At 42.2% G+C, this 18,679-nt stretch overlaps 1 protein-coding gene across 4 annotated transcripts in view; it reads left to right on the top strand.

Moving 5' to 3' along the window:
- Positions 1-18,679, top strand: part of LOC133642837 (zinc finger CCCH domain-containing protein 7B-like) — a 50,355-nt gene that overhangs the window by 29,984 nt on the left and 1,692 nt on the right. For all 4 annotated transcript variants that reach the window (XM_062037247.1, XM_062037246.1, XM_062037245.1 and 1 more), the window contains 5 exons: positions 2,194-2,342; positions 4,262-4,370; positions 4,432-4,540; positions 6,863-6,999; positions 11,352-11,521. In XM_062037247.1, the coding sequence (XP_061893231.1) occupies positions 2,194-2,342; positions 4,262-4,370; positions 4,432-4,540; positions 6,863-6,999; positions 11,352-11,521 (674 nt within the window). The remainder of the gene's footprint in view (positions 1-2,193; positions 2,343-4,261; positions 4,371-4,431; positions 4,541-6,862; positions 7,000-11,351; positions 11,522-18,679) is intronic.

Here is an 18,679-nt window from a genome sequence, read left to right as displayed (position 1 = left end):
ACAGTACTACAATAATATCCTACCTTGGCTTTAATACTGTGACCATATCTGAGCATGAGATTTTCATCTGGTCACATCCCTATTTATGTTTACAAGGAATGGACAATGAGAAGTTGAGAAGAAAGTGTTCAACAACTTGTCTGTGGCTCCTGTAAATAATTACACGTTAGACAAAGAAATAGCAAGTATTCTGAGTTACTGTGAAGTGTGACTGCATGCTCACATGTGTCCACATGTGTCCTGCTCTTTGTGTCCACATGTGTCCTGCTCTTTGTGTCCACATGTGTCCTGCTCTTTGTGTCCACATGTGTCCTGCTCTTTGTGTCCACATGTGTCCTGCTCTTTGTGTCCACATGTGTCCTGCTCTTTGTGTCCACATGTGTCCTGCTCTTTGTGTCCACGTGTCCTGCTCTTTGTGTCCACATGTGTCCTGCTCTTTGTGTCCACATGTGTCCTGCTCTTTGTGTCCACATGTGTCCTGCTCTTTGTGTCCACATGTGTCCTGCTCTTTGTGTCCACATGTGTCCTGCTCTTTGTGTCCACATGTGTCCTGCTCTTTGTGTCCACATGTGTCCTGCTCTTTGTGTCCACATGTGTCCTGCTCTTTGTGTCCACATGTGTCCTGCTCTTTGTGTCCACATGTGTCCTGCTCTTTGTGTCCACATGTGTCCTGCTCTTTGTGTCCACGTGTCCTGCTCTTTGTGTCCACATGTGTCCTGCTCTTTGTGTCCACATGTGTCCTGCTCTTTGTGTCCACATGTGTCCTGCTCTTTGTGTCCACATGTGTCCTGCTCTTTGTGTCCACATGTGTCCTGCTCTTTGTGTCCACATGTGTCCTGCTCTTTGTGTCCACGTGTCCTGCTCTTTGTGTCCACATGTGTCCTGCTCTTTGTGTCCACATGTGTCCTGCTCTTTGTGTCCACATGTGTCCTGCTCTTTGTGTCCACATGTGTCCTGCTCTTTGTGTCCACATGTGTCCTGCTCTTTGTGTCCACATGTGTCCTGCTCTTTGTGTCCACATGTGTCCTGCTCTTTGTGTCCACATGTGTCCTGCTCTTTGTGTCCACATGTGTCCTGCTCTTTGTGTCCACATGTGTCCTGCTCTTTGTGTCCACATGTGTCCTGCTCTTTGTGTCCACATGTGTCCTGCTCTTTGTGTCCACATGTGTCCTGCTCTTTGTGTCCACATGTGTCCTGCTCTTTGTGTCCACATGTGTCCTGCTCTTTGTGTCCACATGTGTCCTGCTCTTTGTGTCCACATGTGTCCTGCTCTTTGTGTCCACGTGTCCTGCTCTTTGTGTCCACATGTGTCCTGCTCTTTGTGTCCACATGTGTCCTGCTCTTTGTGTCCACGTGTCCTGCTCTTTGTGTCCACATGTGTCCTGCTCTTTGTGTCCACATGTGTCCTGCTCTTTGTGTCCACATGTGTCCTGCTCTTTGTGTCCACATGTGTCCTGCTCTTTGTGTCCACATGTGTCCTGCTCTTTGTGTCCACATGTGTCCTGCTCTTTGTGTCCACATGTGTCCTGCTCTTTGTGTCCACATGTGTCCTGCTCTTTGTCCCCACATGTGTGATAGTGTATTTAAAGTGTTACTCTTTGTCCCCACATGTGTGATAGTGTATTTAAAGTGTGAGTCTTTGTCCCCACGTGTGTGATAGTGTATTTAAAGTGTGACTCTTTGTCCCCACATGTGTGATAGTGTATTTAAAGTGTGACTCTTTGTCCCCACGTGTGTGATAGTGTATTTAAAGTGTGACTCTTTGTCCCCACATGTGTGATAGTGTATTTAAAGTGTGACTCTTTGTCCCCACTTGTGTGATAGTGTATTTAAAGTGTGACTCTTTGTCCCCACGTGTGTGATAGTGTATTTAAAGTGTGACTCTTTGTCCCCACATGTGTGATAGTGTATTTAAAGTGTGACTCTTTGTCCCCACATGTGTGATAGTGTATTTAAAGTGTGACTCTTTGTCCCCACATGTGTGATAGTGTATTTAAAGTGTGACTCTTTGTCCCCATATGTGTGATAGTGTATTTAAAGTGTGACTCTTTGTCCCCACATGTGTGATAGTGTATTTAAAGTGTGACTCTTTGTCCCCACATGTGTGATAGTGTATTTAAAGTGTGACTCTTTGTCCCCACATGTGTGATAGTGTATTTAAAGTGTGACTCTTTGTCCCCACATGTGTGATAGTGTCCTGCTGCGACTGAGGGTGAGAGGAGAGCGAGAGGCAGCCATGTAAACATGAAGATGAACTTTGCCTGTGCTCAGTGCTGGCGAGGAGGCAACATGATCCTGCCAGACAAAACCCTCAAGTACTGCAGTGCCAAGGCCAAACACACGTACGTCATGATGTTACTTTATTGGAATGCAGCTTGTTGATTTAAAGGTAGTATTAAATATAGTATTGAAGGTGTGTGTATATAGTATTGAAGGTGTGTGTATATAGTATTGAAGGTGTGTGTATATAGTATTGAAGGTGTGTGTATATAGTATTGAAGGTGTGTGTATATAGTATTGAAGGTGTGTGTATATAGTATTGAAGGTGTGTGTATATAGTATTGAAGGTGTGTGTATATAGTATTGAAGGTGTGTGTATATAGTATTGAAGGTGTGTGTATATAGTATTGAAGGTGTGTGTATATAGTATATAGAAAGATAGTGTTTCTCTCTTGGCACGTTGAACACAGCAACTCCTGTGTTCTTATTGGACACTAGAAAGTAGTCCTGTCAAGACAATACAACAAATAATCACTAGAAAGTAGTCCTGTCAAGACAATACAACAAATAATCACTAGAAAGTAGTCCTGTCAAGACAATACAACAAATAATCACTAGAAAGTAGTCCTGTCAAGACAATACAACAAATAATCACTACAAAGTAGTCCTGTCAAGACAATACAACAAATAATCACTAGAAAGTAGTCCTGTCAAGACAATACAACAAATAATCACTAGAAAGTAGTCCTGTCAAGACAATACAACAAATAATCACTAGAAAGTAGTCCTGTCAAGACAATACAACAAATAATCACTACAAAGTAGTCCTGTCAAGACAATACAACAAATAATCACTACAAAGTAGTCCTGTCAAGACAATACAACAAATAATCACTAGTAAGTAGTCCTGTCAAGACAATACAACAAATAATCACTAGAAAGTAGTCCTGTCAAGACAATACAACAAATAATCACTAGAAAGTAGTCCTGTCAAGACAATACAACAAATAAGCGATTCATTAGAATCGGTAATTCATCTTTTTTTTAATCCCACCTCAAAATGCTGAGAAAAGTGGCAGCAAGTAGGACAAAAGCATGAGAGGAGGGCGACCGCTTGAGAGAATGCTTTGGACTTTAGACGTCTTGGTCCTCTCTCCATTTGCTACTGTTTGTCCTTCTTCTTTTGTGTAAAGTAAGTCATTCATCTTCAATTGCAGTGACCTCATTATTTACATGGCCTGACAAGTCAAGAATGTGGACAAAAGGGAGCGTCCCAACACATCATACCTTAGACTCCATTTGGTGAAGAGAAAACAACACATCATACCTTAGACTCCATTTGGTGAAGAGAAAACAACACATCATACCTTAGACTCCATTTGGTGAAGAGAAAACAACACATCATACCTTAGACTCCATTTGGTGAAGAGAAAACAACACATCATACCTTAGACTCCATATGGTGAAGAGAAAACAACACATCATACCTTAGACTCCATTTGGTGAAGAGAAAACAACACATCATACCTTAGACTCCATTTGGTGAAGAGAAAACAACACATCATACCTTAGACTCCATTTGGTGAAGAGAAAACAACACATCATACCTTAGACTCCATTTGGTGAAGAGAAAACAACACATCATACCTTAGACTCCATTTGGTGAAGAGAAAACAACACATCATACCTTAGACTCCATTTGGTGAAGAGAAAACAACACATCATACCTTAGACTCCATTTGGTGAAGAGAAAACAACACATCATACCTTAGACTCCATTTGGTGAAGAGAAAACAACACATCATACCTTAGACTCCATTTGGTGAAGAGAAAACAACACATCATACCTTAGAGTCCATTTGGTGAAGAGAAAACAACACATCATACCTTAGACTCCATTTGGTGAAGAGAAAACAACACATCATACCTTAGACTCCATTTGGTGAAGAGAAAACAACACATCATACCTTAGACTCCATTTAGAATGTTTGTTGAAGAGAAAGCCAGCAGACAGATGTTGATGTCATACATATCCCCTCAGGTGGACCAAGGAGCAGAATATGCTTCTCGTCAAGACCTTGGACAAAAATAAATGGGTTCCGGTCCGACCACTGCCGCATACCCCCAAGAACTGCCCTGCACAATATGAAGTGAGTCTTGCCACCAAATGTGTGTTTTGGTAATAATGGCCTCCATGTTGTCTTCTGGCAGATGTGCAAGCAGATACTGGAGAGAAGGAAATGTAACTACAGTGGGAGTTGCACCTTCGCCCACAGCCAGGAGGAAAAGGACATGTGGATGTACATGACAAGACAAGACAGTCAGTCCACTCAAGTCTTTCACTCAGGGCCGCACATGCATACAACAATGCACTACATTTCTACTATAATAGATGCAACATGCATACAACAATGCACTACATTTCTACTATAATAGATGCAACATGCATACAACAATGCACTACATTTCTACTATAATAGATGCAACATGCATACAACAATGCACTACATTTCTACTATAATAGATGCAACATGCATACAACAATGCACTACATTTCTACTATAATAGATGCAACATGCATACAACAATGCACTACATTTCTACTATAATAGATGCAACATGCATACAACAATGCACTACATTTCTACTATAATAGATGCAACATGCATACAACAATGCACTACATTTCTACTATAATAGATGCAACATGCATACAACAATGCACTACATTTCTACTATAATAGATGCAACATGCATACAACAATGCACTACATTTCTACTATAATAGATGCAACATGCATACAACAATGCACTACATTTCTACTATAATAGATGCAACATGCATACAACAATGCACTACATTTCTACTATAATAGATGCAACATGCATACAACAATGCACTACATTTCTACTATAATAGATGCAACATGCATACAACAATGCACTACATTTCTACTATAATAGATGCAACATGCATACAACAATGCACTACATTTCTACTATAATAGATGCAACATGCATACAACAATGCACTACATTTCTACTATAATAGATGCAACATGCATACAACAATGCACTACATTTCTACTATAATAGATGCAACATGCATACAACAATGCACTACATTTCTACTATAATAGATGCAACATGCATACAACAATGCACTACATTTCTACTATAATAGATGCAACATGCATACAACAATGCACTACATTTCTACTATAATAGATGCAACATGCATACAACAATGCACTACATTTCTACTATAATAGATGCAACATGCATACAACAATGCACTACATTTCTACTATAATAGATGCAACATGCATACAACAATGCACTACATTTCTACTATAATAGATGCAACATGCATACAACAATGCACTACATTTCTACTATAATAGATGCAACATGCATACAACAATGCACTACATTTCTACTATAATAGATGCAACATGCATACAACAATGCACTACATTTCTACTATAATAGATGCAACATGCATACAACAATGCACTACATTTCTACTATAATAGATGCAACATGCATACAACAATGCACTACATTTCTACTATAATAGATGCAACATGCATACAACAATGCACTACATTTCTACTATAATAGATGCAACATGCATACAACAATGCACTACATTTCTACTATAATAGATGCAACATGCATACAACAATGCACTACATTTCTACTATAATAGATGCAACATGCATACAACAATGCACTACATTTCTACTATAATAGATGCAACATGCATACAACAATGCACTACATGTGTACTATAATAGATGCAACATGCATACAGCAATGCACTACATTTCTACTATAATAGATGCAACATGCATAGACCAAAACACATTTGTACTATATTAGATGCAACATGCATACAACAATGCACTACATTTCTACTATAATAGATGCAACATGCATAGACCAAAACACATTTGTACTATATTAGATGCAACATGCATAAAACAAAGCACAACATTTGTACAATAATATTAATAATGAAGTCCTCAGACTGATATGTGAACTGTGTGTTGCTAGTACGGGACATTGATCCTGGTCCTCAGACTGACATGTGAACTGTGTGTTGCTAGTACGGGACATTGATCCTGGTCTTCAGACTGACATGTGAACTGTGTGTTGCTAGTACGGGACATTGATCCTGGTCCTCAGACTGACATGTGAACTGTGTGTTGCTAGTACGGGACATTGATCCTGGTCCTCAGACTGACATGTGAACTGTGTGTTGCTAGTACAGGACATTGATCCTGGTCCTCAGACTGACATGTGAACTGTGTGTTGCTAGTACAGGACATTGATCCTGGTCCTCAGACTGACATGTGAACTGTGTCTTGCTAGTACAGGACATTGATCCTGGTCCTCAGACTGACATGTGAACTGCGTGTTGCTAGTACAGGACATTGATCCTGGTCCTCAGACTGACATGTGAACTGTGTGTTGCTAGTACAGGACATTGATCCTGGTCCTCAGACTGACATGTGAACTGTGTGTTGCTAGTACGGGACATTGATCCTGGTCCTCAGACTGACATGTGAACTGTGTGTTGCTAGTACGGGACATTGATCCTGGTCCTCAGACTGACATGTGAACTGTGTGTTGCTAGTACGGGACATGCAGCAGATGTACGACATGTGGCTGACCCTAAGCACCTCCAGTCGTCAAGCAGACGGAGCTATGATCACCCAGTCTGCCCAGGAGGAGAAATACATCATCATGCCAACGGACTATGCTGAGCCAATGGTGGGTCCTAGATCTGTACTACATCTGTGTTTACAAGACATGTCTTTGGATGTTCTCATTCATCAGGTCTTTGTCGTCTCAGCAGTTCAGTGGATCACAACTGGACTGTTTGGTTTGTACAAGAATACCTTTAATTTCTCATCCAAGTAGACTTCATCACTTTATGATCATCGACTTAGATTGGTCAGATCATCTAGTCTTAGACTTAGATTGGTCACATCTACTAGTCTTAGACTTAGATTGGTCAGATCTAGTCTAGCGGCTGGTGCCAAACACCAAAATAATTATATTCCAAAACCAGGAGGGTGTGCTTGGACAATGATGATTTCACCCTATCACCCTTGCCCAGGCACATCCTCCTGGTTTTGTAGTATAAGTATTTTGGGGTTTTGGCACTAGCCACTAGACTAGATGTGACCAATCTAAGTCCAAGACTAGATGTGACCAATCTAAGTCTAAAACTAGATTTGACTAATCTAAGTCCAAGACTAGATGTGACTAATCTAAGTCCAAGACTAGATGTGACTAACCTAAGTCCAAGACTAGATGTAACAATCTAAGTCTAAGACTAGATGTGACCAATCTAAGTCTAAGACTAGATGTGACTAATCTAAGTCTAAAACTAGATTTGACTAATCTAAGTCCAAGACTAGATGTAACAATCTAAGTCTAAGACTAGATCTGACCCATCTAAGTCTAAGACTAGATGTAACAATCTAAGACTAAGACTCGATCTGACCAGTCTAAGTCTATGATGATGAAGTGATGAAGTCTACTCAGATGAGAGGCCAAAGGTCTTCTCAGACAAACCAAACAGTCCAGTTGTGATCCATTGACTGCTCTGAGATTGTTTAGAATACAGTTTTTCGTTATTAATCTGGTCCAAAGGGTTCGTTGAAAACCGAAGCAATTGTTTCCCTTAAATAATGTCAATCCAACTCTCATACTCTGCGGGCTGTAAAGTGCATTAACTATCTTAACCGCCAGCCGCCCCCACACATGCTCAGGGCTCGTAACAAGGGTCACCCCGGGGGAAGGCCCACGCATTTATTAGCTGCATTGTCTTATAAGCTGCAGATATATACCACTATGAAAGATTCTGTAAATGTTTACCTTAATTGTTTTCAAACGGGGTCTGTAACACGGCAGTAAAACGGCTGATCAAACAAAACAGAAGTCACGGTCATGGACCCACTGCAGACATATGGAGTTAGAGAGACCTTTAAAATGGATCAAAAGTTATCTCTTGAACAGAACACAATTTGTACAAATGGGAAATAACGTATCAACAGACGAGTTATCACTTGTGGGGTCTCACAGGGACCAAAACTTTTCACATTATATATCAATGATCTAGTCAAATTATCTGACGTCCTAAAATGAGTGTTGTTCGCCGACGACACCAACATCCTCTGTTCTGGAAAAGATTGAATTCAATTAGTAAACACAGTGAACAGTGAATTGTCAAAAATTCATTTGTGGTTTTTAATAAATAAACTATCACTAAATCTCTCAAAAACAAACTATATCCTCTTTGGGAGAAGGGGACTGGAAAAAAACTACACACGTCTATAAATAGAGTAAATGAACACAAGGTCTTGGGGGTTAGATAGACGCTCTCCTGACTTGGACAGCACACGTGAAAGTAGTACACTCTAAATTGGCTAAGGATGTCTCCATTTTGTGGAAAATGCAAAAATGACTAAATCAAAATTCACTTAGAACGATTTACTTGGCTCTTTTATTGCCGCATTTACAGTATTGTGCTGAAGTTTGGGGGCACACCTCCAGGGACACTATAGAACCGCCATTTAAGCTCCAGAAAAAGACAATTGGAATGATAGAGCTCATGTGTTCATATTGACTACTTTTCTTCAACTACAGCAGCCTTCAACTTATGTTCATGGCCTCACAAACCTGCAAATATATAGAGTCTGTTTTCACTCAGAGATGGTCCACATGAACTAAGATGTGTCCTGGAATTCAAACATCCATCCATTTTCTACCGCTTGTCCCTTTCGGGGTCGTGGTAACATAGTCAATTCCACATTCAAGGCTGAAACGTTATCTATAGCGGGGGTGAAACTGTGGGACAATGTGAGCGGATAAATGAAACTGTCTTCTAGCCTAAGAGTGTTCAACCTTGCGCTCAAAAATGTGTTGTGGGGAAAAACTGTCCAAAACATGACCAGTTGTTTGGACTATCTCAGCTGTGGCACACTCACTGTGGAATAAGGGACATAACACAGCAGACAAGACTTCAGAAGACGAAAGATAGCCAGGCAAGATGGAGCTAATCACTCAATGCTATTATATCCATATTATACTGACTTGTCATTAGCATTCTTCTGAAATTGTCATGTATCCATCAAATCTGCTGTTGAAACTTGGAATAAATAACCAACATATAAGTTGATTGTAAATTAGGGGCGGGACATGGATATGCAGTCTTGCTTTTCCCCGTATCCATTTTCAGTGCATGTCTGTCAAACTACAAAGAGTGATGAAGAATATGTCTGTCTGACGGAATAAATACTTTCGTCCATTCAAAACTTACAAACGTTGCTTGGAGTGATGAATGAAGAATCCTTTTGAGCAGACATGCTATGGACAAACAGTAAACAGAACGGGACAAAACCAAAAGTACATTTTCAACCCGCAGTAACTGCAGTGAGCCAACTCGTCCAAAAGATGGCGCCATAGCACAAACAACAGCACCGCTTGCTGGTGTGTCTGTGTTGTTCTAGGAAAACCATGGAACACAGAATGTTGTGGCCGTTAGTGAAGGAAAATCCATAAATTAGCCGCACCGTTTTTATAAGGCGCAGGGTCAAAGCGTGGGGAAAAAGTAGCAGCTTTTAGTCTGGAAAATGGTGTAATCATTTCCAGACAGCCCAAAAGATGAAGACAAAAGTCTTGGATATGAAATAGTGATTAGTGATTGTTGTGCCATGCAGAGTGGCTTCTACTGTGTGGCAACAGCAGCACATCTCCACCTTGATTAGTGATTGTTGTGCCATGCAGAGTGGCTTCTACTGTGTGGCAACAGCAACACATCTCCACCTTGATTAGTGATTGTTGTGCCATGCAGAGTGGCTTCTACTGTGTGGCAACAGCAGCACATCTCCACCTTGATTAGTGATTGTTGTGCCATGCAGAGTGGCTTCTACTGTGTGGCAACAGCAGCACATCTCCACCTTGATTAGTGATTGTTGTGCCATGCAGAGTGGCTTCTACTGTGTGGCAACAGCAGCACATCTCCACCTTGATTAGTGATTGTTGTGCCATGCAGAGTGGCTTCTACTGTGTGGCAACAGCAGCACATCTCCACCTTGATTAGTGATTGTTGTGCCATGCAGAGTGGCTTCTACTGTGTGGCAACAGCAACACATCTCCACCTTGATTAGTGATTGTTGTGCCATGCAGAGTGGCTTCTACTGTGTGGCAACAGCAGCACATCTCCACCTTGATTAGTGATTGTTGTGCCATGCAGAGTGGCTTCTACTGTCTGGCAACAGCAACACATCTCCACCTTGATTAGTGATTGTTGTGCCATGCAGAGTGGCTTCTACTGTGTGGCAACAGCAGCACATCTCCACCTTGATTAGTGATTGTTGTGCCATGCAGAGTGGCTTCTACTGTGTGGCAACAGCAACACATCTCCACCTTGATTAGTGATTGTTGTGCCATGCAGAGTGGCTTCTACTGTGTGGCAACAGCAGCACATCTCCACCTTGATTAGTGATTGTTGTGCCATGCAGAGTGTCTTCTACTGTGTGGCAACAGCAACACATCTCCACCTTGATTAGTGATTGTTGTGCCATGCAGAGTGGCTTCTACTGTGTGGCAACAGCAACACATCTCCACCTTGATTAGTGATTGTTGTGCCATGCAGAGTGGCTTCTACTGTGTGGCAACAGCAACACATCTCCACCTTGATTAGTGATTGTTGTGCCATGCAGAGTGGCTTCTACTGTGTGGCAACAGCAGCACATCTCCACCTTGATTAGTGATTGATTAGTGATTGTTGTGCCATGCAGAGTGGCTTCTACTGTGTGGCAACAGCAGCACATCTCCACCTTGATTAGTGATTGATTAGTGATTGTTGTGCCATGCAGAGTGGCTTCTACTGTGTGGCAACAGCAGCACATCTCCACCTTGATTAGTGATTGATTAGTGATTGTTGTGCCATGCAGAGTGGCTTCTACTGTGTGGCAACAGCAGCACATCTCCACCTTGATTAGTGATTGATTAGTGATTGTTGTGCCATGCAGAGTGGCTTCTACTGTGTGGCAACAGCAGCACATCTCCACCTTGATTAGTGATTGATTAGTGATTGTTGTGCCATGCAGAGTGGCTTCTACTGCCGCCTGTGTGGCAAACACAGCAACAGCCAGCGTCAGTGGCAGCAGCACATCTCCACCTTGAAGCACAGGGAGCGAGTCTTCAGCTGCCCGGACCAGGACCAGACTTTCACCTGGAACTACCGCTTCCCTGCTCCTCGCTTCCAGCTCTGCTCCAAGTAAGACTTCACTTCAGCCTCTTCTTTCTTTCTCATCTTCCTAATGTCTATGGCAATGAAACGGTCATTAGTAACAGGAGGTTATTAAAAAGTAAGACTCTGTTTTTCGGACATGTACAGTGGTGGTCATAAGTGTACATCCACTTGTAAAGAACATCATGTCATGGCTGTCTTGACTTTACAATCATTCTTATATTGTTGTGATGTAGTGATTGGAGCACATACTTGTTGTTGTTGTGATGTAGTGATTGGAGCACATACTTGTTGTTGTGATGTAGTGATTGGAGCACATACTTGTTGTTGTGATGTAGTGATTGAAGCACATACTTGTTGTTGTGATGTAGTGATTGGAGCACATACTTGTTGTTGTGATGTAGTGATTGGAGCACATACTTGTTGTTGTTGTGATGTAGTGATTGGAGCACATACTTGTTGTTGTTGTGATGTAGTGATTGGAGCACATACTTGTTGTTGTTGTGATGTAGTGATTGGAGCACATACTTGTTGTTTTGATGTAGTGATTGGAGCACATACTTGTTGTTGTGATGTAGTGATTGGAGCACATACTTGTTGTTGTGATGTAGTGATTGGAGCACATACTTGTTGTTGTGATGTAGTGATTGGAGCACATACTTGTTGTTGTGATGTAGTGATTGGAGCACATACTTGTTGTTGTGATGTAGTGATTGGAGCACATACTTGTTGTTGTGATGTAGTGATTGGAGCACATACTTGTTGTTGTTGTGATGTAGTGATTGGAGCACATACTTGTTGTTGTTGTGATGTAGTGATTGGAGCACATACTTGTTGTTGTGATGTAGTGATTGGAGCACATACTTGTTGTTGTTGTGATGTAGTGATTGGAGCACATACTTGTTGTTGTTGTGATGTAGTGATTGGAGCACATACTTGTTGTTGTGATGTAGTGATTGGAGCACATACTTGTTGTTGTTGTGATGTAGTGATTGGAGCACATACTTGTTGTTGTGATGTAGTGATTGGAGCACATACTTGTTGTTGTGATGTAGTAATTGGAGCACATACTTGTTGCTCACTAAAAACATTCATGAAGTTTGCTTTTTTTATGAATTTATCATAAAACAGTTACTGCTGTCTGGTATGTCAGTATGGAAAAAGCATGTTGTCAGTATTATTTTTATGTGGAGGATCTTCCATTGTTTCAGGGTGCAAGATGTCTGTCGGTGATGTAGCCTTTATTAGATCTTCCATTGTTTCAGGGTGCAGGATGTCTGTCGGTGATGTAGCCTTTATTAGATCTTCCATTGTTTCAGGGTGCAAGCTGTCTGTCGGTGATGTAGCCTTTATTAGATCTTCCATTGTTTCAGGGTGCAAGCTGTCTGTCGGTGATGTAGCCTTTATTAGATCTTCCATTGTTTCAGGGTGCAGGATGTCTGTCGGTGATGTAGCCTTTATTAGATCTTCCATTGTTTCAGGGTGCAAGCTGTCTGTCGGTGATGTAGCCTTTATTAGATCTTCCATTGTTTCAGGGTGCAAGCTGTCTGTCGGTGATGTAGCCTTTATTAGATCTTCCATTGTTTCAGGGTGCAGGATGTCTGTCGGTGATGTAGCCTTTATTAGATCTTCCATTGTTTCAGGGTGCAAGATGTCTGTCGGTGATGTAGCCTTTATTAGATCTTCCATTGTTTCAGGGTGCAAGCTGTCTGTCGGTGATGTAGCCTTTATTAGATCTTCCATTGTTTCAGGGTGCAAGCTGTCTGTCGGTGATGTAGCCTTTATTAGATCTTCCATTGTTTCAGGGTGCAAGCTGTCTGTCGGTGATGTAGCCTTTATTAGATCTTCCATTGTTTCAGGGTGCAAGCTGTCTGTCGGTGATGTAGCCTTTATTAGATCTTCCATTGTTTCAGGGTGCAAGCTGTCTGTCGGTGATGTAGCCTTTATTAGATCTTCCATTGTTTCAGGGTGCAAGATGTCTGTCGGTGATGTAGCCTTTATTAGATCTTCAATTGTTTCAGGGTGCAGGATGTCTGTCGGTGATGTAGCCTTTATTAGATCTTCCATTGTTTCAGGGTGCAGGATGTCTGTCGGTGATGTAGCCTTTATTAGATCTTCCATTGTTTCAGGGTGCAAGATGTCTGTCGGTGATGTAGCCTTTATTAGATCTTCCATTGTTTCAGGGTGCAGGCTGTCTGTCGGTGATGTAGCCTTTATTAGATCTTCCATTGTTTCAGGGTGCAAGCTGTCTGTCGGTGATGTAGCCTTTATTAGATCTTCCATTGTTTCAGGGTGCAAGATGTCTGTCGGTGATGTAGCCTTTATTAGATCTTCAATTGTTTCAGGGTGCAGGATGTCTGTCGGTGATGTAGCCTTTATTAGATCTTCCATTGTTTCAGGGTGCAAGATGTCTGTCGGTGATGTAGCCTTTATTAGATCTTCCATTGTTTCAGGGTGCAAGCTGTCTGTCGGTGATGTAGCCTTTATTAGATCTTCCATTGTTTCAGGGTGCAAGATGTCTGTCGGTGATGTAGCCTTTATTAGATCTTCCATTGTTTCAGGGTGCAAGCTGTCTGTCGGTGATGTAGCCTTTATTAGATCTTCCATTGTTTCAGGGTGCAAGATGTCTGTCGGTGATGTAGCCTTTATTAGATCTTCCATTGTTTCAGGGTGCAAGCTGTCTGTCGGTGATGTAGCCTTTATTAGATCTTCCATTGTTTCAGGGTGCAAGCTGTCTGTCGGTGATGTAGCCTTTATTAGATCTTCCATTGTTTCAGGGTGCAAGATGTCTGTCGGTGATGTAGCCTTTATTAGATCTTCCATTGTTTCAGGGTGCAAGCTGTCTGTCGGTGATGTAGCCTTTATTAGATCTTCCATTGTTTCAGGGTGCAAGCTGTCTGTCGGTGATGTAGCCTTTATTAGATCTTCCATTGTTTCAGGGTGCAAGATGTCTGTCGGTGATGTAGCCTTTATTAGATCTTCCATTGTTTCAGGGTGCAAGATGTCTGTCGGTGATGTAGCCTTTATTAGATCTTCCATTGTTTCAGGGTGCAAGATGTCTGTCGGTGATGTAGCCTTTATTAGATCTTCCATTGTTTCAGGGTGCAGGCTGTCTGTCGGTGATGTAGCCTTTATTAGATCTTCCATTGTTTCAGGGTGCAAGATGTCTGTCGGTGATGTAGCCTTTATTAGATCTTCCATTGTTTCAGGGTGCAGGATGTCTGTCGGTGATGTAGCCTTTATTAGATCTTCCATTGTTTCAGGGTGCAAGCTGTCTGTCGGGGATGTAGCCTTTATTAGATCTTCCATTGTTTCAGGGTGCAAGCTGTCTGTCGGTGATGTAGCCTTTATTAGATCTTCCATTGTTTCAGGGTGCAAGATGTCTGTCGGTGATGTAGCCTTTATTAGATCTTCCATTGTTTCAGGGTGCAAGCTGTCTGTCGGTGATGTAGCCTTTATTAGATCTTCCATTGTTTCAGGGTGCAAGATGTCTGTCGGTGATGTAGCCTTTATTAGATCTTCAATTGTTTCAGGGTGCAGGATGTCTGTCGGGGATGTAGCCTTTATTAGATCTTCCATTGTTTCAGGGTGCAAGCTGTCTGTCGGTGATGTAGCCTTTATTAGATCTTCCATTGTTTCAGGGTGCAAGCTGTCTGTCGGTGATGTAGCCTTTATTAGATCTTCCATTGTTTCAGGGTGCAAGCTGTCTGTCGGTGATGTAGCCTTTATTAGATCTTCCATTGTTTCAGGGTGCAAGATGTCTGTCGGTGATGTAGCCTTTATTAGATCTTCCATTGTTTCAGGGTGCAAGATGTCTGTCGGTGATGTAGCCTTTATTAGGGGCGGCATGGCGTAGTGGGTAGAGCGCCCGTGTCAGAAACCTGAGGGTTGCAGGTTCGCTCCCCGCCTCTTACCATGCCGTTGTGTCCTTGGGCAGGACACTTCACCCTTGCCCCCGGTGCCGCTCACACCGGTGATTGAATGTTGAATGAATGATAGGTGGTGGTCGGAGGGGCCGTAGGCGCAAATTGGCAGCCACGCTTCCGTCAGACTACCCCAGGGCAGCTGTGGCTACGAAAGTAGCTTACCACCACCAGGTGTGAATGAATGATGGGTTTTTAACATGTAAAGCGACTTTGGGTACTTAGAAAAGCGCTATATAAATCCCAGGTATTATTATTATTATTATTATTAGATCTTCCATTGTTTCAGGGTGCAAGCTGTCTGTCGGTGATGTAGCCTTTATTAGATCTTCCATTGTTTCAGGGTGCAGGATGTCTGTCGGTGATGTAGCCTTTATTAGATCTTCCATTGTTTCAGGGTGCAAGCTGTCTGTCGGTGATGTAGCCTTTATTAGATCTTCCATTGTTTCAGGGTGCAAGCTGTCTGTCGGTGATGTAGCCTTTATTAGATCTTCCATTGTTTCAGGGTGCAAGATGTCTGTCGGTGATGTAGCCTTTATTAGATCTTCCATTGTTTCAGGGTGCAAGCTGTCTGTCGGGGATGTAGCCTTTATTAGATCTTCCATTGTTTCAGGGTGCAAGATGTCTGTCGGTGATGTAGCCTTTATTAGATCTTCCATTGTTTCAGGGTGCAAGATGTCTGTCGGGGATGTAGCCTTTATTAGATCTTCCATTGTTTCAGGGTGCAGGATGTCTGTCGGTGATGTAGCCTTTATTAGATCTTCCATTGTTTCAGGGTGCAAGCTGTCTGTCGGTGATGTAGCCTTTATTAGATCTTCCATTGTTTCAGGGTGCAAGCTGTCTGTCGGTGATGTAGCCTTTATTAGATCTTCCATTGTTTCAGGGTGCAAGCTGTCTGTCGGTGATGTAGCCTTTATTAGATCTTCCATTGTTTCAGGGTGCAAGCTGTCTGTCGGTGATGTAGCCTTTATTAGATCTTCCATTGTTTCAGGGTGCAAGCTGTCTGTCGGTGATGTAGCCTTTATTAGATCTTCCATTGTTTCAGGGTGCAAGATGTCTGTCGGTGATGTAGCCTTTATTAGATCTTCCATTGTTTCAGGGTGCAAGATGTCTGTCGGTGATGTAGCCTTTATTAGATCTTCCATTGTTTCAGGGTGCAAGCTGTCTGTCGGGGATGTAGCCTTTATTAGATCTTCCATTGTTTCAGGGTGCAAGCTGTCTGTCGGTGATGTAGCCTTTATTAGATCTTCCATTGTTTCAGGGTGCAAGCTGTCTGTCGGTGATGTAGCCTTTATTAGATCTTCCATTGTTTCAGGGTGCAAGATGTCTGTCGGTGATGTAGCCTTTATTAGATCTTCCATTGTTTCAGGGTGCAAGCTGTCTGTCGGTGATGTAGCCTTTATTAGATCTTCCATTGTTTCAGGGTGCAAGATGTCTGTCGGTGATGTAGCCTTTATTAGATCTTCCATTGTTTCAGGGTGCAAGATGTCTGTCGGTGATGTAGCCTTTATTAGATCTTCCATTGTTTCAGGGTGCAAGCTGTCTGTCGGGGATGTAGCCTTTATTAGATCTTCCATTGTTTCAGGGTGCAAGATGTCTGTCGGTGATGTAGCCTTTATTAGATCTTCCATTGTTTCAGGGTGCAAGATGTCTGTCGGGGATGTAGCCTTTATTAGATCTTCCATTGTTTCAGGGTGCAGGATGTCTGTCGGTGATGTAGCCTTTATTAGATCTTCCATTGTTTCAGGGTGCAGGATGTCTGTCGGTGATGTAGCCTTTATTAGATCTTCCATTGTTTCAGGGTGCAAGCTGTCTGTCGGTGATGTAGCCTTTATTAGATCTTCCATTGTTTCAGGGTGCAAGCTGTCTGTCGGTGATGTAGCCTTTATTAGATCTTCCATTGTTTCAGGGTGCAAGCTGTCTGTCGGTGATGTAGCCTTTATTAGATCTTCCATTGTTTCAGGGTGCAAGATGTCTGTCGGTGATGTAGCCTTTATTAGATCTTCCATTGTTTCAGGGTGCAAGATGTCTGTCGGTGATGTAGCCTTTATTAGATCTTCCATTGTTTCAGGGTGCAAGATGTCTGTCGGTGATGTAGCCTTTATTAGATCTTCCATTGTTTCAGGGTGCAAGCTGTCTGTCGGTGATGTAGCCTTTATTAGATCTTCCATTGTTTCAGGGTGCAAGATGTCTGTCGGTGATGTAGCCTTTATTAGATCTTCCATTGTTTCAGGGTGCAAGATGTCTGTCGGTGATGTAGCCTTTATTAGATCTTCCATTGTTTCAGGGTGCAAGCTGTCTGTCGGTGATGTAGCCTTTATTAGATCTTCCATTGTTTCAGGGTGCAAGATGTCTGTCGGTGATGTAGCCTTTATTAGATCTTCCATTGTTTCAGGGTGCAAGATGTCTGTCGGTGATGTAGCCTTTATTAGATCTTCCATTGTTTCAGGGTGCAAGCTGTCTGTCGGTGATGTAGCCTTTATTAGATCTTCCATTGTTTCAGGGTGCAAGCTGTCTGTCGGTGATGTAGCCTTTATTAGATCTTCCATTGTTTCAGGGTGCAAGATGTCTGTCGGTGATGTAGCCTTTATTAGATCTTCCATTGTTTCAGGGTGCAAGATGTCTGTCGGTGATGTAGCCTTTATTAGATCTTCCATTGTTTCAGGGTGCAAGATGTCTGTCGGTGATGTAGCCTTTATTAGATCTTCCATTGTTTCAGGGTGCAAGCTGTCTGTCGGTGATGTAGCCTTTATTAGATCTTCCATTGTTTCAGGGTGCAAGCTGTCTGTCGGTGATGTAGCCTTTATTAGATCTTCCATTGTTTCAGGGTGCAAGCTGTCTGTCGGTGATGTAGCCTTTATTAGATCTTCCATTGTTTCAGGGTGCAAGCTGTCTGTCGGGGATGTAGCCTTTATTAGATCTTCCATTGTTTCAGGGTGCAAGCTGTCTGTCGGTGATGTAGCCTTTATTAGATCTTCCATTGTTTCAGGGTGCAAGCTGTCTGTCGGTGATGTAGCCTTTATTAGATCTTCCATTGTTTCAGGGTGCAAGATGTCTGTCGGTGATGTAGCCTTTATTAGATCTTCCATTGTTTCAGGGTGCAAGATGTCTGTCGGTGATGTAGCCTTTATTAGATCTTCCATTGTTTCAGGGTGCAGGATGTCTGTCGGTGATGTAGCCTTTATTAGATCTTCCATTGTTTTAGGGTGCAAGCTGTCTGTCGGGGATGTAGCCTTTATTAGATCTTCCATTGTTTCAGGGT

This window comes from Entelurus aequoreus, linkage group LG25 (assembly GCF_033978785.1).
Source record: "Entelurus aequoreus isolate RoL-2023_Sb linkage group LG25, RoL_Eaeq_v1.1, whole genome shotgun sequence".
Lineage (NCBI taxonomy): Eukaryota > Metazoa > Chordata > Actinopteri > Syngnathiformes > Syngnathidae > Entelurus > Entelurus aequoreus.
Note: the sequence above shows the minus strand (reverse complement) of the source record. Positions and strands in the feature narration are given on the sequence as shown.